Source organism: Pocillopora damicornis, chromosome 7 (genome assembly GCF_964200805.1).
Source record: "Pocillopora damicornis chromosome 7, jaPocDami1.2, whole genome shotgun sequence".
Taxonomy (NCBI): Eukaryota; Metazoa; Cnidaria; class Anthozoa; order Scleractinia; family Pocilloporidae; genus Pocillopora; species Pocillopora damicornis.
In genome coordinates, this window is record NC_142676.1 from 5,405,169 (window position 1) to 5,427,115 (window position 21,947).

At 38.1% G+C, this 21,947-nt stretch overlaps 1 protein-coding gene and 1 long non-coding RNA gene across 2 annotated transcripts; one reads left to right on the top strand and one right to left on the bottom strand.

Annotated features, from left to right (window-relative positions):
• Nucleotides 1-1,985: 1,985 nt before the first annotated feature.
• On the top strand, nt 1,986-19,761 carry LOC113671233 (sodium channel protein 1 brain). The gene is made up of 23 exons (XM_089212595.1): nt 1,986-2,468; nt 5,367-5,524; nt 5,687-5,767; nt 6,375-6,503; nt 6,634-6,725; nt 7,152-7,337; nt 7,820-7,877; nt 8,637-8,781; nt 9,043-9,180; nt 9,345-9,776; nt 10,450-10,638; nt 11,086-11,433; nt 11,810-12,086; nt 12,581-12,822; nt 13,110-13,283; nt 13,704-13,814; nt 14,124-14,393; nt 14,930-14,983; nt 15,607-15,744; nt 16,084-16,197; nt 16,683-16,821; nt 17,120-17,251; nt 17,664-19,761. Exons 1-23 carry the CDS (start codon nt 2,052-2,054, stop codon nt 18,992-18,994), a joined length of 5,355 nt encoding a protein of 1,784 aa, XP_089068721.1. The 5' UTR covers nt 1,986-2,051; the 3' UTR covers nt 18,995-19,761.
• A 544-nt stretch (nt 19,762-20,305) lies between these two features.
• Nucleotides 20,306-21,187, bottom strand: LOC149042233 (uncharacterized). Its single transcript, XR_016188511.1, has 2 exons — nt 20,951-21,187; nt 20,306-20,845 (listed from the first exon to the last, which is right to left on the bottom strand). It is a non-coding gene; the product is annotated as an uncharacterized LOC149042233 (long non-coding RNA).
• Between the last annotated feature and the right edge of the window lie 760 nt (nt 21,188-21,947).

Genomic DNA, 21,947 nt, shown 5'->3' on the forward strand with positions numbered 1-21,947 from the left:
GCAAGCTGTACCTCTAGTCAGTAGTATTTTCTAAACCTCCTGAGAGGCAACCGCCTACCGGCTAGAAGTACAATAGAATAGAAATTTCATCTTGGGGATCTTTCTGACCAGTAGCACTATGACAAGGGCATTATAGTGGCGATACTATTCATAAGTTTCGTTTACCTTTGCAAGCTTAGGTCTTAGCAGCTACAGTGTTCAGCTAAAACTCAGCTGAATAAGAAACTTAAGATCGACGAGGGTGAAGGAAACAGCCATACAAAATTTAGCGAAATTTCCCTGATTTAAACTCAACAATGTACTCTTCACATGTAAAGCATGTTATAATGTTCATGTCTGGTTCAATCACGTTTTTTGACTGTTGGTGAATCGCAAATGGTGTTATCGGAATAGTCCGCCATATTACGATAGCCGACAATCTTCGATAGTGCTGGTGCTCCTCGGGCGTACCCCTAGCCGATAGGATTTAGGCACAACTGTTCGTCATCATGGGCACGGGCGTTTCTTGATAAGTCGTTCTCAGATGCGGATCTGAGTCGGACGTCCATATTTTACTCGGCAATTTTTAAGCAATTTTTAGCGTTTGGAGGAATTGTAGCAAATTTTTGCATCATATGATCTTAAAAACAACAAAGCAAATATCATCTAAAAAAAATAAGATTAAAAAAACTCCCTACACCATAACATCAGTATGCATATTCTCCCTTCTGTTTTTTATACATTTCTTAAGGTGCTGACCAGGAGAATTTGTTTAACAATCAAGAGCTTCTTGAGTTGGTGATCATTTCCTTTTTTTCTTGTGACCTTCATGGGTGATTCAGGGCTGATATTGTAAGGAGAAATAAGATGTTAGTCACTCTTAGAGATCAAAGGTTTAAAAGAGGAAAAAGTTTTAATTGCCATGGAATTAAGTATCTGTAGGGTTTAGAAATATGTGGTTTTTTTTGCTGTCGAAAAGCAATTAAACTCAGCACGATTTATCAAAATAATAAGCAGATATTTTTTTTAGGGAAGTTATAAGCTGCAAAATGGAAAGAAGGAAGTTGCACAATAAAGTCAAATGAGAAGCTAGCTTTTATTAATGATGCCACCACCATCAGACGCTCATGTCATTAGTCAATGACTGATACTAAAGGATTTAATACCAAAATAAAAAGAGAACATATACATCATACTTATTTCAATTTTTATGAACCTTAAGGTCCTTTGACCACAGTTTGGTTAAACCTTCAAACAAAACATTCTTCTCAGAAAACAGAGCGTATTTAAATCGAGTCAATAGCACATGTTGCATAGACAAAGATATAAGATTATTTGACAAAAACTACAATTCCAGCTTAACTTTACAGAGAATCCAAGTACTTCCGTGCAGTACAACAATAGCTTACAGATAATGGTTAGAAACGAGTTTGTTTTCCTTTATTCTGTAAAGAGTACGTAATTAAAAATCTCATTTTTTTAAAATCATAGCGAATGAAAAAATTCATTTTAAACGAAAAATAAAATGAAACATTTTGTTCTTCCTTTGTTTTGAGTACTTATATGAACAAATTCCTAATGCAATTGGCTTATTCAAAAAAATGAAAAAGGAAAAAAAAAAAGCTCAGGGGAATCCTGTAGTAGCTACAAAAAAAATTTGGTGAAGTAATCACAATATTAGCTCCTGCTGAAACACTTAAAACAATTGAAAAAAATGGGAATGTATTACGTAACAGAATTTTCGGTTCTAAACCTTTTTTGCGACATAAGATGTAATTATTGCTTAGCAGAGTAGTTGAACATCAACACCTTTATTGGTTTTCTAAAAAGTTTGATTAAATTTTTAAACCATTCTCTCCTGAATCGCAAGACATTCAAATTTCAAACTTATCTTCAGAAAAACCGGATAGCTGTAGGTTAAAAAAAGCAAAAAAAACTATTCCATGTCTCCGAATTTTGTTTCGCTCTCTGCAACCGCATTTCCTCGTTATAGGCTTTTTTCTCGATATGCCATTAAAAATTTAAGCGAAAAATTCTTCCAAAACCACAAACAATTTTAAGATCACTTTACAATGGACAAGATGTTGTGTTTTGTTTTATGCCGCGGTGAGACCTACATTCAGGTGATAAAGAGCTACGCAACCAACATTGTCCCAAAATTGTTACGTTCGATCCCTTCACTTTTTCAGAGTGCTTTCGCTCTGACCAGACTAGCCAGCGATAAGAGACTCTTTTTAGTTGTAAAAGCGATAATGGGGGACTATTCCCATATTGGGAATGGTTCCTATGCGGATAAATCACTAGTAAAAGCTGCGGAAATCTCGAGGGTTGTAATGACGGCCCAAGGTCCACGAGAAATGTTACCAAACAACGCGAATGGTCTTCCAGCTCTGCCCAACGGCTCTACATTTAAGAAAGGACAGCTTAGACAAGCGCCTTCTTATCTCTTAGGAAAACCATTACACGATTTCGACGCGACGGGTAATGGGGTAAGTGCGGATTGTCTGTGAAGCTCAACCGAAGATCATCCACTTTTTGTTTTTATAACTAATCGGTGTGATTAAGCTCACAGGTAAGTAGGTTACTGTTTTAAATTTTCGCACTACAGTTGTGCCCCTAAAACCTGGACTTACGCGATCAAATTACGTTAAAGCCCGTGCAAACATAAAAAGGATTCAAATTTGTCCCATATTTCAAACCCAATTGATTGCATCTTGGTTTTAATTACCATTGTGGTAAAAATGGAATTCGTTAATTTGTTGCGTAAGACGTGATCAGGTCTTAATTGATCCAAAAAGAAAACTTCTCAGCAAAGTTGTTTAATTTTCAGTATTTGAAAAATACTGCAATTATAAGCCTATTTTACTAAATTGTGGGATAATATTTTTACTTTGGCTAGTTGCTTGTTTTTTAGAGGTTTTTTTTCTTTGAGTATTCTAGAAAATCAAACATAAACATAGTCTATTGATCGTTGCCGGAAATGTTTGTTTTCAAACAGTAGAGGATCCACCGCGAAAACATTCGCGATTCTACACACCGCAACACAATGTTTTCAAATTTTTTTTCCTTATTTAACAGACGGAAGAATTTAGAAAATATTGCTAAAAATTTTTGTTAAGAAAGTTTCTTTAAGTGAACGTTTGCGCAATCGTATGTTATAAACTGATAATCAAAAGAATGATACGGTTATTGAAAAGATAGGTTTTGAAAATGGACTAAAAAAAAAAACGATTACTGATTCAATTCAGTGATATGACATAGAGCTTTTTTGCTCTTTCATAATCTATGAAGTAATAATCAAGAAGAACAAAACTAAAGTTATAAACTGTTGGCAATGATCCAGGTTAATTACCTGGTTATTAAAGAATACCTTTGGTTTTTAAATCATTCAAGAAACAATAAATGGTCTGATAGTTGTTGTAATATTTCAAATTGTATATAAAATGCTCATGAACACTCGAGAAGAAGCAAACAGGAAGTCTAAAAACTCGAATTCTCTTGGTGTGAAATGACAAGAGCAATTCTTGATCAAAGTTTCATTTCAAGGATCGAACTTCAAGGCGGCATTTACCGGAAAATGATCCTCAAATTTGACTTGATTAACCAGTTTTTGGCTGTGAATCGTTTAAGCATTGACTGCTAAAGGATGTGGTCTGTTAAAGGATGTGATCTGTAGACTGAAGGAACATTCCTAATTTGTAGATGTAATTGTTGTGTTTCCCATATTTGTTTACCACGCGGTCTTATCTCTGATGTTTCCACTTTTATCGACGCCCGCCTAACACATAAACTTATTAAACGCCCACGGCTCGTTTAAACTGGCTTTGACGATTAATTCCGAAGGAGTATGGGGGAGGGGAAGGCAGGAGAGGGCAAAAGCCGAAAATTTCGGTGGGATTATGCGGCCCATTTATTGGAAAAAAATCCCTGTAAGGCTTCGAAAACCACGAAGACCGGATTCGAAACAGCATAACAATCGAACACACTCCCTCATTAATAGCTTGGCCAGAGGTGCGATAACTTTTCCGAGACCTCTGCGGTTACTCTATTAGTGCTATTTCAGGTAACTATAGCTATAAGCGGCTTTGTTGAGTGGAAATTTCAGAAGAGCTGAACATTTTAAATTGAATTAAACAGCTGTAAATAAAAAATATATCCCACTTCCGGGCCGACTTGTCAAATGATTTATGGCCCATTTTCTCTATAACAGCTCTTAAACCATTGCCTTGAGGGCATGATACATTTATATCACGGTATCATAATCAAGAAACCTGGATTTGGACATATCATTCCCTTTGCTTTAACGTTATCTTTTCGGTTTAGCACACAAACGCCAAAAATTGAACGAGGTCAATTTTTGGCCATCTCGACTTGACAGGTTTTTGTCAATTTAAGTGATTACACTAATGAATTTTGAAATCCATTTTCGACCGTTGTAGTGGTTTCCTCTGTTTCGACTATTTAACGATGTATTCATGCTGCGTTTTATTCACTGTTTTAAAGTTACAGGAAAACTAACTCAGTTTCTCGCCAAACTTAAAAACAAAGTCGCCGATAAATTACGAAGTATGTTTACCAGCTTGCAAAAAACATTCACATACTTATTGGACTCACTTCATCATGCCCACGAATATTATTTTTGTTGTTTTACTGAACCTAAGCTTTGCACGCATTATCACCAGGATCAGAAGCACGTACATTAGCTGTAAATCATTTTCAAGAGGAAATCTAGAAAATGCGAAGGCCTTCTTATTCCGATTCAATTAAACTTATAATGAATGGACTTAAAACCGCACTGACCATGATGACGTACACATCCCTGACTGCCAACTGTGACGTCTAGCTAAAATATAATATTCGGCAGAATTGTTCCAAACAATAACAAAACAAACCATAACAATCTGAAAGGAAGATGTTAAATGATTTTTTTTATGAGCAGGAAGAAAATAAAAACTAAGACCATTAACAAATCAAGTTTTAGTTTTTGAAATCGAATTGGAGAGTTAAAGATTTTGTCTGCTATAAATGTCACTATTAAATGAGTCTGTTTTAAAACGTCAAGGGGGTTGGGTGGGGGGGGGGGGGAGAGGGTGAAGGGGAGAGGGAATGGTAATAGGTGTGATGATAGGAAATAAGTGTCTATTTGAACTCCTTAACTTTCGAATTCCCGAAGAAGCTGAATTTGAAGACTGTAAATCTTTCTACGAGTAAGGTACGAAAAATTAAAATTTGCTTTTATACATCGTTGAGGGCAGATAGCTTTCATCTTAGATAGTGGTAGCTGTTTTCGAGGTTTTATCAAACAGTTAAAACTATATTATTAAAAACCTCTGATTGCATTCCCCGTGACTGATGAATCATAGTTTTTTTTTCAATCTCACCTACAGTCGCCGGCCAAACCATCCAAGGAAACGTTCCTGGTCCTTAGTCGCCGGTCGAAGATGTCGAACGACCAAGCTTACAGATTCAATATGTCTAAATCGCTCTTCCTCTTTGAGCCACTTCATCCACTCAGACTGTTGGCCATCAAGATCATCACTCATCAGTATCCTGTCATTAATTCTAACTTATCAAAGACGTTTTCTCAGATTTATTTAAGTTTAGTGCCTTAAAATCAAAGCCGATGCTGTTAAAATGCCCGGTCAAGATCTGAAAACACAACCGAACACGACATTCGCCGTGTTTTTTCCTAAACTATACCTTACAGATATTTTGAATTTTTTGTCATATTCATTATTCTGATAAATTGCATCTGCCTGGCTTTAAACAACCCCCCAGAGGAAGCAGAGTAAGTACCTGTCTCATTTCAGTTGTAAATTAAACGAATCATGAATTAGCTTGTAGTCTCCCTCTCAGTTGTTTCCGGCATGTCATGTAACAATGTTACCTCAAAAAAACACCGTTGTGTGATTGTTGTTTGGAAAAAGCCCGGTAACTTTTGTGTCACGACTTTAGACATAAATGTTTCTAGTCTATTTCGCAAGAATAAGAAAAAAAACAGGAACAAAGGTCATTTTTAATAAGTAATACGACTAGTAATGTCTGTAAGATTTCTAGAACAGCTATATTCTGGCCATCTTTGATAAAGCGATTCAAAGGAGACATAGAGGTATATATATATATATATATATATATATATATATATATATATATATAAATGTGGGGGCAGAGTCTACCTTGGCATAAAGTGCTCAATGCTGTGGTAGCAGAGCTGAGTATATATAAGTGAAAGAATCAAAGAGGACGCATCGATTCTCTGTTACTCTGAGTTTCGCGCCTGAGCGCTCGTCAGACAGAACTTTCTGTTGAGAAAGAAGAGAACTTGAGAACTTTCTGTTGAGGAAGGAATCAATGGAATGCCATAAAAGCTAATCATGTGATTTCTTTTATTCCAGATACATATTTACCTTCATCTACACATCGGAGATGTTTCTTAAGATCATTTCTCGTGGGTTTGTCCTCCATTCTTACGCGTATCTGAGAAACCCTTGGAACTGTTTGGATTTTACAGTGGTTATACTGGGGTAAACTGTTATCAAAATTTGCTACTACAGAATGCTTACACTCTAGGAGAGCTGTTTGAATTTTGAGTTTTTCTGAAATAGCGGAAAAGTGTCTGCTCGTCCGTTTGACAATTTTAATTTTTTTTTCTAGATATGTAACGTTTTCACCGAATGTCGCAAACTTTTCTGGAATACGAACTGTGCGTGTTTTAAGAGCGTTACGTACGATATCTGTTCTGAAAGGTGAGTCAACTTATTTTTAAATATTCACGTGTAAGTTTACACGTAAAATAAAAATATTTACCATGGAACTCTCGCGATGTGGTGTATAAAAAGGATTTTGTTCTACCTCTTCTTTTCGTCCGTCTATCCGTGTGTCTGTCTGTTTATCCATGTGTCTGTCTGTCTGTCTGTTTGCCTGTCCATCTGCTTGTTTGCCTATCTGTCTAACTGTCCGTCCATCAGTTTGCCTGCGTGTCTGTCTGTCTGGTTTTCCGCGTGTCTGTCCTAGGTGTCTGTGCATGTGTGTCTCCGTCTGCTTACGTACTTTGTGTGCGTTTTTGTGTCTGTCTGCCCTTTTGTCTACACGTTTGCTTCCGTCTGATCAGCCGAATGCGTTCACCACCTGTTTTATCGTTTCTCGGAAGCTCACTATCCTATTTTTTCTAGGTTTGAAGGCAATGGTTAACACGTTACTTCGGTCAATGAAAATGCTGAAGGATGTCCTTATTCTATTCGTCTTCTTTCTCGCTGTTATGGCGCTTATCGGCCTCCAGCTGTTTGTGGGTCACCTCAGATACAAATGCGTGCTCGACGACGATTCGCTCAGCACCGCATACAGAGCAAATAACGAAAGTATGTTCTTAGTGTAAAATTTATCGCGAGACATTTTTTTTGCTGATGATGAAACTTCCTTACTCTTCACTTCCTGAATTTCATTAGTAAAGAGACGAAAGTTGGGGGAGTAAGACTCTCTCAGAACCAAAGACTCTCTAAGAACCAACCACATTCAAATGATAAACAGCCACTATGGCACAACGCCTCTTCCGTCTCGACTGGACTTTCATTCACAGCTATCACAGCTGACTGACTTGAAGCAGAATATTTCTAATGCCCTTTGATGCAGAAAATACGAAGAAGTCGGAGAATTTTAAATCTTCTACTTTAATTTTTGTTCGGCTGTTCTTTTCCTTTACCATTTCTTTTCTTCACCTTTTATCTCCTCCTTGCCCTTCCTACTTCATCTTCTGCGATCTCTAGTTTTGCTCAGATACTCTGGATATCAAAACCAAAAGTGTCCTGGCTGAGATCTTACATAGCTTTGTTTTTTTTCGCAGGTTTTTGGATTTACGAAGAGGGTAAACCAGTCATCTGTGGAAATGGGACAGCCGCGAGGTATGGTATTTATTGAATAATGAATCCAAAGGGTACGCCATAGTGCACGGTATATAATGTACCGAGTGAATTTTGACACTTGCTCAGCCTGGGCATGGTTGGGAAAGGTGACTAGTGCCGCTGACCAATATTCCAACTCAAGCTATGGAGCTCTCGATGATGTATTATAAAAGCCATATGGAGGGTTTTCATTATGCTATGTTTACTCGGTGACCAAAACCCCGTAGAAGTGTTGTCGGTATGTTAAATCGGTGTGAACCACATGCGTTCAGGAAGTTGTAAAGGTTGGTAAACACAGCTGTCAATTGCAGGACATGCACAAGGGGTCAATTTTGATCAGGCGTGCAACAATTTTCCGTGCAAAATTTCAAAGGAACTCATAAGAAACAACCACCGTTCCCAAAATATGCCTATTCGCCAAAAATATAATTGTTAAAAAAAAATACGTTCAAGGAAAATAAAAGTCAGGGAAAGGAAAATTCGAGACTTGAAGTAAACAAAACTCATTTGACTATGAGTATTCCGCTGATTTACCACTGATTTTGTTTTGATCTTCACCAAAAACGTCACACAGTTTTCAAACATCGCAACTTACTCGCTCGTGTGGTTGCTCTAAAGATAATTTGGTCTTGACACCTTGAGAATACGTTACCTAGTAACCTTAACTTCGATTGCACATGCGCTGACGTTTTTGACCTCTTTGTTAGGTTAGTGTGGTTGTTGAGTCTTTATGAGTCTTCGTTCATTAACTCTCCTTAGGACATGCCCTACAAACTATACGTGCTTGCCTGATGCTGGGCCGAATCCTGATTTTGGTTACACGAACTTTGATCACATGGGATGGTCTTTGGTAATGTCATTTCAGCTTCTGACGATGGACTTCTGGGAAAATATCTACAACAAGGTTTGTTCAGCCCGTAGAAAAATTTTGATCGACTTTGCTTTAGTATTTTATGAGAATTTTCATAATCAGTGCTAATTTCCTTGCTTTTGGTGCGAAGGATCTCGTAGGAAATTGAGTATGAGGCGCTGGTGCATCAATTTCTTGACATAGTAGTTATAGCTGATCAAACACCAAACAAACATCACAAGAATTTTATGGCATACAGTAAGGCGAATTACTGATGATTTCTTGGGAGTAAAAGGCTTAATCGATTCCTTTCAGATTCTGGCAGCCAGTGGAATCTGGTGCGTGTTCTACTTCCTTGGTGGCATATTTTTCTGCTCTTTTTACCTTTTAAATCTCGTGCTAGCCGTGGTTGCTTTATCTTACGAACTGGAGATCAAATCTATCCACAAAGAGGTGAGTTCAATTTCCCTTTCTAAACCGCATGAAATTCTCTTCATCATAACCATCCGTCATTTTCTAAATATAAAAAGAATAAATTATGGTACTTAATAAGCATTATTTGCAAACTGTAATTTCTTCATTTCATTGTGCCGATTTTTCTTTAAATTCACGGTAAGACCGCGAGACAGAAACATGAAAACAAAACTGCCATGTCGTACCCAGCAGACTCCGACACACTGGAACACCTTCATCCGCTGACCACTAAAGTTCAGGTTCTTATCAAGACAATTCACTCCATCAGAACTCAAAAGAAGGTTGAAGAGATTACCTTTAGAGTCCCGAAAGAGCCGCCTCCCCCGTCACTGCTTCGCCTTATCGGAAGTAAAAACTCTTTCAAAGAAATTCTTGACGAAAAAATGAAGAACGAGGCATTTCGTACAGATATGACGTGGAAAAGGCGCCTTCAGAGAATGATGTGTGACGTTATGGGTCACTCTATTGTGGAAGTGACTATTATGGGATTCATTCTCGCCAATACAGTGGTCCTTGCCGTGGATCATCATCAGATTGACTCGCAGTTCAAAAAGGTCCTTGATGTGCTGAATTTGGTAAGGTACCATTATCTGATTAATCAAATCATCAAGAGGTATAGTCTCTTATACTCAGCATCAAGGAATCACGTTTCGTGGTAATTTATGTCGAGTGTCACATGGCCGTAACATTTCGACGCAAGCGACATAGCTTATAGGAGAAGAATATGCGTTTGCCTGATCCTTTCTTTTTCTGATAATGAAACTTGTGCTTTGCGAGAAGAATCATATATTTAAATATAGAACGCTTTCCGATTGAGTGTCGTAAAGCCAAGACTGATTAGAGCGGGAAATCAATGCAAAATGAAACATATTAGAGATAGTCAATTAGAGCTCAAAGTGAAACAAGCAAACTGCTTAAGACAAAAAAAAAATGTTTTTGACTAAGTCACGATATATTGGTTTTAGTTTTGCACCTGATGCGTTGAGAGGGAGGTGTCAGTTAATTTTAGACCAATTACACATAGAGCAAACCAAGGAAAAACCATTGCAGTCCCGAATATGGTTCTACAATCAGACATTTTTTACTCAGACCAAAGTAGAAGTAGCTTGCTCCCGATGATGAAGTAACCACTTCGTCTCATCGCACAGGTTTTTCGATTTTGGTCGAGCAGAACTGTATTGCGGTAATAAAAAGTTCGTCTTGCGTCCTCAGGGTATAATCATGGATTCAATTTTTTTTTCTCTGCAGATGTTTACCACCATCTTTACTGTGGAAATGATTCTGAAACTTGTTGCGCTGGGTCCATTGTACTACATTCAAGGCAAATGGAACATATTTGATGGTATCATTGTCATCATCAGCTTAGTGGACACAGGACTTGAGCTAGCGGACTTCAAAGAATCCTCTGGAACCAGTGTCTTCCGAACATTTCGCTTGGTAAGACCTCATTCTTTTAAAATATGTCTATGGATGTTTCGCCCCATTGAAAGTTCGCCCCTGCCCGGTTCGCTACCATTTCGACCTGTTTTTCCTATTAGATATGACAAGTTCACCCCTATTTCTGCCAGTCCTCTCCAAATTTCCAAGTCGAATCTCTTTTCTAACCAAATTATAGTAAATTCAGGCGAATTTCTTGCTCTTACCATAAAACTTGACTGCGAAAACATGCAGAGTCGCTTCGCTGTACTATTGGATCAACTAATTATCCCCGAATTGATATTTTTCTTTATTCTCAACAAATATCTGGTTGATATTGTATTGACATAGTAAGGAGAAATTCTGTTTTGGTCATTCATGGGAGTGCGTTAAAAAGTTAAATTATTTTCCCAGAAAAGGTGGTTCAACATTTTCCCTTCTCGCTTTCTCCTCCTCAAATACATACAGTTTAGAATCTTAAAACTGGCGCAGTCCTGGGAGACGATGCGAAGACTTTTGTCTACAATATCCAACAGCGTTGGGCCAATCGGCAACATCACCCTCATCCTTGGTCTTGTGATTTACATCTTTGCCTTGATGGGAATGAAGATGTTTGGTAAATCATACACACCGGACAAGTTTGGAGAGGACGGTGTGCCACGATGGAACTTCAACGACTTCTGGCACGCTTTCATGATGGTGTTCAGAGTCCTGTGTGGGGAATGGATCGAGCCCTTATGGGATTGCATGAGAGCAACCAGCCCTGCTGCTGCCATTCCCTTCTTCATTCCAGCTTTTGTCATCGGCAATTTTATTGTGAGTTGAATCACTCCGTAGAACTGCACGTTGTACGTAATGCTTTAAACCATGTTGCGATAATTCATCATAGACCTTCAACTTTTAAGCAAATAGGAATAAATGTAAGTCTGAACTGGAATTGTATCCCATCCTGGGGGAAAGCCGCACTTCAAGTAACTTCATGGTACGGAAACATGGATAAGCTTTAGTTGGATGAGCCACAAGTCGAATGCTGACCTGATCTTTAATTAGAGCAAACCAGCCGAGCTTTTAATGCTTTTTAGAACCACTCATAATTAATTCTCTTTTGACCAAAGGGCTCAAAGTCAGTCTTAATTTCTAGATATTAAAGTTTATAAGAGGAATCCTAATCACTAATTTTGCTTCCATGTAGGTTCTCAATCTATTTCTAGCCCTGCTCCTTAACGCTTTTGACAGCGGTGATGAAGAAGAGGAAGAAGGTGCGAACGATGATGATGACGAAGAGGAAGTATTCAAAAAACTCCTAAGGAAGCTAACGAAAACCAGGAAGATTCCGGTGTTCCCCGTCTCTGATCATCGCTCGGGTGATGGAAGCTGCAATTCCTCTCAAGAAATACAAGCCTTTGGCAGGGAGAAAGATAATAGAAATGTAAGGAAGTTTAGCCAGGGAAGGGAATACTCGACCGTAGGTAAGTCAGTGAAGTGCTTCTCAGAATGACTTTTATCAAAATTGGACTTACAGAAGAAAAATTATCCATTTATGAAAGATCTAAATGAAGTCAGTTTCTGCTTGTTGGGATATTTCATTGAATGCAGCTATCCTGTAAGGATCATTCCGTTATTTTTATCATCCACAAGTTAAATTTTTCACTTAATTGCAATCAGGTTTCTTAGGGAGAAGAAAAAGCACTAGACTTTGGCTCTTTACTCGCTTCTGGAGTTGTAGCTCAGTTATTAACAGCGTGTAACTAGTATCAGGGAGGTATAGGTTCGAATTGTGTCGTTGCCAACATATTTTCAGGGCTTCTTTTCCTTCACTTTTTTTCAAATTCAGGTCAACTGTGAGAATCATTTCGCTTCTTGTCTCTTAGAAAAATCATTGCTTTTGTCGTTACAAATGGTCACTGAAATGACTTGTTTTAAAAATCAAAATGAAATTACTTTACCTCAACGCCTCTTTCAGCTAATATCATTCCTGGTGTAACTTCAAGCCCAAACCGCCAAGGAAAGTCACCAGTACAACCAGCCGAAGTTGACGACTGTTTCCCAGAGTTCTGTATGTCACCTTTGACTAGTTGCGCCTGCTGCAAGAATATTACGTGCAACAACTGGCTGTTGTTTCGCTGGCGCACACGGACACTTGTGGAACACAGATACTTTGAATGGTTTATTCTATTCACAGTGCTTATAAGCAGTTTAGTTCTGGTGAGGGTTTATCTCCGCTCCTTTTATTATTAACCCTTTTACAAACTTCCTAGATATTATTTTTAATTCTCTCCCTTAGCAGCTACACACTTCTCTATAAATTAGTTACGAGAATTTGATGCAGGATCAAGATAACAAATACCTGGCACGTTTGACTACTCTCGTCCAAGGAGAGTAGCAATTTTACCGGTCACTTTATACAACGGAAACTAGCCACTGGCCTTGACAGCTCAGCTTGACTTAGGCTTTTTTTTACTTATGTGTTACATGGAAATTGTTTCCTCAAGGTGTTTGAGGATGTGTACCTTCCAAGCAAGCCTACGTTACAAAAAGCTCTGGAAAACCTGAATTACTTCTTTGCGTTCATCTTCGCCTTAGAGTTTGTCCTAAAACTTATAGGATTGGGCTTGGTTGGATATTTCTCCTCGTTTTGGAATTGCCTTGATTCGTTAATAGTCGCGGTAAGTCTTTTAGAGGAAGTAAGTCTTCATATTCTCCCTCCTCTCTCTATTTCAAACATGGCGTTTCGGTGAAGGATCACTAGCCTGTAAAGCTCTCCCTAATAATACACTTGTACTTCAAACTTATATGTGCAAGACTCTTCGCACAAAGGCATTCACTTGTCATAATCCGTAAATTTGTAAGGCCACCACGCCAAAGTTGACTATTTAACCAGCTTTAAGATAATACTCAAGTTGCTATTTAGATCCCTAAAATTCCTCTCAGTCGACATAATAGGAATCAAATTAAGATCTGGGTGCGAGATATGGTGAAGCTTTCAATTCTTTCCTGTTAGTCTTACTTTGAATCAAATTCCACTCTCTTCGTGCTTTTTGCTGTCACGTTTTGTTTTTTATTGCTATTTTTTTGTCTTCGTCAAGATTTCACTGGTGTGTGTGTTTGAGGATCAAACTTTGGCATCTTTGCGCTCTCTGAGGACAGTGAGAGCTTTGAGGCCATTGAGAGCAGTTTCACGCCTGGAAGGGATGAAGGTAAAGAAAACCCAAACTAAAATCTTACAAATTTTCCATCACAACGAGAAGGATCAAAATCAAATTGAGGAATAGTTTGATTAAAAGTAATGGACGAATGACACATGGGTTGACAAGATGCTATTTTTTTTCGCGTTTCCCAGACGTGCACGAGGGGTACCCGATCTCCTCTCTTTGCGCATGTCTCGGCACTCAAGAAAATATCCGAGCAAACCCAGGACAGCAAAAGAAGTAGTTCAGTTTACATTTTTCACCCATAAAAAATGTATAGATGTCCCTGACTCCTTTTCCAATATTTTTTCTAACCAGGTCGTCGTAAATGCTCTCTTTTCTGCCATACCTGGAATAGCCAATGTGCTGTTGGTTTCCTTGTTATTCTGGCTGATCTTCAGTATCTTAGGAGTCCAGCTTTTCGCCGGGAAGTTCTATAAATGCATAGATATGGATGGCGAGCGCGTATCAGCAGAATTAGTGCCTAGCAAATCCACGTGCCTGAAGTATCCTGAGAAATATCGATGGATGAACTCAAATGTGAACTTCGATAATGTCATCAACGGCTTTCTCGCCTTGTTCCAAGTTGTGAGTATTTCGCTCGTAGGCTATTCGACGCTTTAATGTCAATGACAATATCATAAGTCACACCATTGCAGTGCCTTCAAGAACATTTCACTGAAGGTTTCGTTAAACCAAAACCTCAGTAATCAAAACTTTCTAATCAGAACAATGTCGATATCACACAGGGCTAATAAGATCTCAAAAAGATGTGAGTATTCCGCTTGAAGGCTATTCCACGCTTTAATACCAATGACAATATCACACTATTTCTCTGCCTTCGAGAACATTTCGCTGAAGGTTTAGTAAAACCAAAACCTTCGTAACCAAGACTTATAATCAGAACAAAGGTCGATATCACACAGGACCAATGGGATCTCAAAATGAAAACAAGAGAGGTTTCTAAGACGTTCTAAAACGTAAATGCTAAAATAGTTTTTAATAAATGATTGTCAGCCCTCTGTTTTCAAATGAAAAGGCTTAGCGTGTATAAAATTTCAATAACTTAAGTCATGAGTACATTTGATGATGAATATATTCTACAGCATCTTTTTTCAATACAGGCAACATTTGAAGGGTGGATGGAACTTATGGATGATGCAGTGGATTCAAAAGAGGTTTTTTTTTTCAAATTTACTCATTAATATACAAACTCCTAAATACCAGAATTTACAACAGGAAAAGACTAAATATGACAAAGAGAGTATGCACATAAATGTAAAAATTATGACGTCAGAAAAAGGATTAAGTTGTACGTTTCTGCTGAGGATTTGAAATAATCTGCTCATCTTATTTTGTCTGCGAGGGAGATCTCCTTTAAAAGTTTTAAAGGAGAGACTTCAAGCCTAAAAGAGGAACTTAATGAAGTTCTTGTGCAGATACTCTTGCCCACGGAGTTTTCCCCAAGACCAGGAGACTATTTAAAAAAACTGTTACATTGTGGCCCTTTGAGAGGATAACTTTGTTCTCTTTCATGATTGTTCTGATCAGCTCTACATAATTGGGAAAGGGTTGTACTATTTCAATTGTGCTGAACCTTACACATGCTGGAGGTGAACTCGGTTATAGAAAATATGGGCGAGTTGAGCATCTTTCTCCCACGTCGAATTTTTAGGAAGTCGACTCTGTAAGGTTAGGTTTTCAAAGTGGAATTTATTTGTTTTGAGTTTTCGGGGACAGTTTGCGCAAAATGTTTGCAAGACAATTCAACTGCTCTCCCTGTTTTTTGTGTTCCTCTCAGGTAGATGAACAACCTGCAGACGAGAGTTACCTCGGTGCTTACATTTACTTCGTTATTTTCATCGTTATGGGTGCTTTCTTTGTGCTCAACTTGTTTGTTGGAGTCATAATTGACAACTTTAACAGTTTGAAGAGAAGAGTAAGTACTTCTCGGTGAATAAAGCAGCTTCAGAATCATAAAACACTCCTGTTGTCTCTCTATTGTCCACCAGTTTACCATTTCAGTTGTAACACATTTGCAAAATCCTTTAAACTGCTTTTATCGAAAATCACAGTGGGATTCTGTTTGCATCATATTCAGAAATGATTTACCGTACATTTTCTCCTCGAATGTGCGCCGCCGGCCTCGAATAAACGCCGTATCGGTAGCCTTGATAGATAAATATTCGCCGGCCTCTTGATCAAATAAACATATTTGGTGACCGGCTCCCATTTCAATTAGCATCAATTTTACTAAATTTTGACTTTGGCGTTTTAGTACGATGAGCTGAGTTATATGGGGATGCTACTGACTGACGCCCAAAGGAAGTGGGTGGACATATTAAAGGAATCTGCAAAAAGAAAACCAACAGACAACTCAATCAAACCACAGGTTTGTACTCATTTCTGTATCATAATAACACCGCGCCAGAGTGATCATTTTCCGAGACTTGGTTGACACACAGGTGTTAACCCTTTGTTCAGTGAAAGACTGAGTTACTTGTAATACCGTAGCAAGCAATATTAGATTCGTCATCAGGTTAATGGAGCTATAGGAGTGGAAAACCCGGATCTTCTTTTAAAAAAGGTTACAGCCAAGAGCTTTCAATACGTATAAAAACCATATCTTATTTCAGTGGTATAAAATTTTTTAGGTCATATTCCACATCTAGGAGAAATTTGAAAAATTAGTTTTTCTTTTCTTTGTTTACAGTCATTAATTTAATGGGTACTTCAAGATTAACAATGTCCAAATCTAATTTTTTAGAACTTAAACTCATTATCAATTTTCCCTCGGCGTATAGCATTTTTAACGAACGTAATCAGCTAACTTCTAAAGTACGATGTGATAACACATCACTGTGCTTTTTATTACAGAACAAGGTTCTACAACTTCTGTATGACCTGGTTACCAGTAAAGTCTTTGAGATGGGAATACTGGGGATGATTATGTTGAATATGTCCGTTATGATGTGGCAACACTATGGCCAATCGGAAGCGATGACAAGTGCACTTCATATCCTTTTTGAATGAGAAAATAAAGTGTTTTACTGCCCCTGAAAATTGGTAAAATACCACAATCAAGGCTAAACAATTGCATTTAGATTTTAATTTTTTTCTTTATCTCATTTTAATGACAACCGAATATCAAGACTATAATATCCCAGCAAAATTAATAAACATCAATAGAAATGGGTGGAAGGGAAATCTTCATCAAACATTACAAAAACTGTTTGTCGACATTTAAAAATTAACAACAAGTTCAGATGATGATATTCCTTAATAAAGCCTGTGACATCGTGTCCGGGAAACACAAGTGTTCAATTGGATATTTACAGCGGTCTTCATCTTGGAAGCTGCGATGAAACTTGTTGCATTACGCCAGTATTATTTTACCAAGGCCTGGAACATCTTTGATTTCTTCATTGTAATTGCTTCAATTATTGGTAAGTAACAGAGTAAAAGGTTCTAAAGTGGTAAAGTACCTTCCGCTAGGAATGAAGGAAATAGCATTGTATCTTTGCCAGTATAAAACAGTACTGAAACGAGGCGAGACAACGATAAGGATCTAACTACAATTCCGTACATATAGATATTAGTTTCTTCATTTGCAGTGGTTCCTTGGAAGTATATTTAGAATTTCGTGCTACTTCAGCGGTAACTACTTGTACCCTTGGAAAAAAAAGTGGAATTCTGTTTTTTTTTCGGATTTTCGTTCTGGAGTGAAGTAAAAAATTTAAAAGCTTTTTATTCTTCTCGCTTTGTTTTGTTTAGTTATCATTCACACATTTATTTTCTGAAATACAAAGTGCTTATGTAAATTGTTTTTTCACCATATCACACGATTGGCGATGGAAGAACTAACCACAGGAAACATCAGATTTATGAATCCAGGTCTCCTCCGAGTCCTTCGCGTTGCAAGAGTAGCTAGATTACTAAGGATCCTGCAGTTCGCAAAAGGAATCCGTCAGCTTCTCGTAGCGTTGATAATTTCGTTACCAGCCCTCCTAAATGTCGGCACACTGCTCTTCTTGGTCATTTTTATATACGCCATCATTGGGATGTCAACGTTTGGCCACGTAAAGAAACAAAAGAACCTGGACGATACGGTAAACTTCGAGACTTTTGGCCGGTCTATGATGCTGCTATTTCGTTTGTCTACGGGAGCAGGCTGGAACGACATTCTGGAATCTCTAATGCTTCGTGAACCCGATTGCGATCCAGACTATGGGGGATTCCCGAATGGTAACTGTGGATATCCCGTGGGGGCCGTCATTTACCTTGTATCATACATTTTCATAGTTTTCCTCATCATTGTTAACATGTACATTGCTATAATCCTAGAGAATGTAAACAGAGCTCAAGAAGGAGGGCTTGTCATCAAAAAGGAAGATCTAGATAGCTATTATGAAAAGTGGGCATCGTTTGTGACCGATGGAAAACAGTATCTTCTCGTTGATCAAGTGTCGGACTTCGTAGCTCACCTTAACGAGCCTTTCAAAATTCCAAAGCCAAACGAACAAGAGCTTGTTAGAATGGGAATCAACGTTCGGATGGGGTATCGGGTTCAGTGCTTCGATCTCCTTCGATGCTTAGTCAAGCGTCTTTTGGAGCAGAAAGGCGAATCACCACTTGCCTTTGAGCAAATAGCATCCAAGTTAGAAACACATTTTAGAAGGCGGGGAGTCAGAAAGAAATCACGCATCAGCAAATCTCGCTCAACTTCTAATGAAATATCTAGTGAAGAATTTGCTACTGTGTCCTTAACTGATGAAACTTTAAAGGAAGATGGTTCGATTCCTGCTATCACAGCGGCTGAGAACAGCAGCGTTTTGGAAAAAAGTGTTTCTTCTCCTAAAAACACGACTCCTCCTCGTACAAAATACCGGGATCCAATTTCTACAGCTTTGATGTTTCAAAGCGCCATTAAGCGCTTCTTGGACAAGCGCCGTACACGTGGGACAGTAACGTTTCCGATGACAAATGGTTTCTCCAGTGAGAGTGTACCGAGATGTTCTTGCAGTCCATTATCTTCGATTTCCAGCGATCAGGAAGTGGGCGATTTCATGTTCGGCCTTGAACTAACTCCCGGAAGTAGATCTCAAATTTCTTTTGACAGTGCGCATGGCAGTAACTCGCCAGGATGCTTATCATACGACCCATTTGACTCAGATGGCGACAGCGTCTGATAATTACTTCATCAGGTTTTAACGAACTTAACAATAAAAAAATTGAGTAGAACGATCGATAAAGGGTAGTGTTTAAGTGTAAAACACAATACAAAGTAGCTCTCGTTCCAAATTACTTGCCCGATGGAAAAGGAAAGTTAATTTTGTTTGTCCTAGTAGGCCACTCCAGGACCAGGAAAATTGAATGAGTGAGCTAAACGAGGCAAATTAATAAAGGCATCAGCCCGAAGTCGCCATTAGCGATTGAACTACCACTTCCAATGAATGGAGCAACAAAACATGAAAATAGAATAGAAAACCCCTTTGTTTCGGTAAATATAAAAACTTGCTCGGTAAACAAATTCTCACTTTTTTCTAAGAAAATAAAAGTCCACTTACCCAATTAGATGACTACATAAACGCAATGTTATAAGCAATATTAATAAACAAAGAAAGGATCATTGTATCTATTCGAAATTGAGCTCACGGCCTTCACAGGAACTAGATGTTCAGAGGTTTGCAAAACCCTTTTCCTAATGTGTTATTGTACAAAAATTTCCAGCGAGGAACAAAAATGCGTGGGGAGGGGCGGGGGAATTTAACATAAGTTATAATCAATCAAATCAAATGTTGCACCTTGCAGTGCTTATTAACGCGACACTTGGTTTTTCAAGATTGTGCGTACACGTATTTTGAATTTTTATGAAATACAAAACACTAATTTGTTCAGAATTTCTCTTTGAATACAAACCTACTTTAATGTACAAATAAAATTCTGTTTCAATTACTAGTTGCTTAATTGTCATTGTAATTTGCCTTCGTGAATTTCATTCAGTGGTGAATGAAAACTGGTGTTAGTCTTCATCACTGTTAAATAGCCAATGAACGGAGTACGAGCTGCCAAAACTAAGATTGATGAAACTCGTTCTGATACACTCCTTTAATGTTTTAACTCGTAGAGTTCAGTTTTTCCCTACAACGAGAAAAAAAAAGAAAAGAAAACCAAAACAACATGGATTATGTTTTCTTCCAAGGGATCAGGGAGCAAGTTGGTTTGGTACTTGAACGTTCAAACGTTCGTATTTTGTTCAGTCTGGCTTAGACCAGTTCAGGAAAAAATGATTACAAAAGAATAGGAAAAAAGACCCAGCCGGAAAACCCGGTTCAACTAGGTAGAGTTCTTCAAAATACCTAACCCGAAGTCAGTGTAAATATTAAATCCAGTTTTAAAGCTATGCAAAAGGGATTTTTTTCTCAGGGATTTTTCCCGTTAGTTTAGCGCCATACTGAGATAAAACCTTGGGTGTTATACACGCTCTTCCAAATGAGAAATTAAAGCTTAAATGAACTTTTAATCCCAGATTGACATTAACATATCAAACTCTTTCCCCAGTGCGACGAACATTTGTTTTTCTCGGTTCCAGGCGTACGCAACCACTAACCCCACGTAATGCACATGCTCTCCGTTACGAATTTTCAAAATGGCGGACAGGCCAAAGAGGGAAATAAAAAAAACAAAGCGATTTTACAATGAATACTCAACATACACCCTCGTTAGAAAGGCGAATCCACGGAAGAAAAATACAAAACTGTATGATATTGAGATCGATATGATATTAAATCGATACCGAGGGCCCGTTTCCAACTTGCTAAGAAGTGCATTTAGTTACCTTCCGCCACGATTACTAGCTTTCTTGACAGCTTTCTGAAGACAGAATACTTTCTTTCTGAAGACTTCTGATATGCCGCTATTGATTATTACACCTCGTACATCTGATTGCTCAAACACTTTGTTTACGATTGTTGAAAGGAACGACTCATGGTTCTCCGTCTTCGTCTTTACATTGCTTTGAAATAGTATAGATTAGTAAGCTGAAACGAAAAATTAATACGGGAAGTTTACGAAAAATCCAGCAGACAAGCTTAAAAAAGGCATTTATTTAGACTTCATAATTCAACGACCTTCACAAATCTTACCTGTTTATCTCGTAAATAAACGATGGCAGATTAATTCCCGAAGCGCTTTCTGAGTTTCCCGATCCCTCTCCTACTGCTTTCACGCTTACAAAACAGGAAAAAATCAAAAGGAGGAAGATACAGCTGTTTTGAAACGCCATTTGACGAGGGTAAATCTGCTTTTGTTCGACACTTTACATATCAAAACAAAGAAAATTTGTTCCTCTTTTTGATTCTGGCGGTACATTTTTAATTTGCGCCTGCGTAAAAGAGATATCGACCGAGACCCTTCGCTCGGTCGTGTTTTGATAAAAAACGCCTTGTTAATTTCACGCAACCGCTCGGAGAAAAGGTAAAAATGACGAGGGAAAAACTTTACCTTCAAGTTAGAAAATTAGCGAAATAGAAAGCCACAATATTATAGTTTAATATTTCAGAGGTACATTGAGTGCTTTTTCCGTAGAGAATCCGCACGATGGTAAAACATTCGAAAATTACACTCGATTTGAGTGGGGTGTTGAAGTGGGCGTGGTCACCACATTCATGTTAAGACTATTTGTACCCCATGAGTTTGATATGCACCTTTCTTGCAACCTGGCTAAACACAATTTTAGTGATTTCAAACTTGAGCGGTCACAGGAAGTAGAACTTTTGATCAGCATGTAGATGATCTCAATTAAATTTTGATCTTTTCATCTCTTTCGTCAGTTTCTGTCATTCTGTATTAAATGATGTAGAAAATAATACAGATGTACTAAAACAAAAATATTTTCCGCTTTTGGGTTCCGTCTTTGAGAGATAATAGAGGCCAAGATCTGCTATTTAATTACGTATGTTTGGAGGCAGAAGAGTCGTAAATTAATAAAATTATTATTTTTCTAAATTTGTGTTTCTTTCGTGACTTTTGCCATCGCAGCGAGCTTACTAACATCGATCATGATCGATTTTCAGACTGGGAAAAACTTCCGGGCGTAATGACGTCACGAATGGCGGGAAAAATCGAGGGGGTACTCGCGTT

Excerpts from the sequence above, each read along its gene's own strand:
- LOC113671233 (XM_089212595.1), top strand. The coding sequence starts at position 2,052 with ATGGACAAGATGTTGTGTTTTGTTTTATGCCGCGGTGAGACCTACATT. Across the intron at positions 5,768-6,374 it reads AACCCCCCAGAGGAAGCAGA|ATACATATTTACCTTCATCT; the intron begins GTAAGTACCTGT and ends CTTTTATTCCAG. Across the intron at positions 11,434-11,809 it reads TTGTCATCGGCAATTTTATT|GTTCTCAATCTATTTCTAGC; the intron begins GTGAGTTGAATC and ends GCTTCCATGTAG.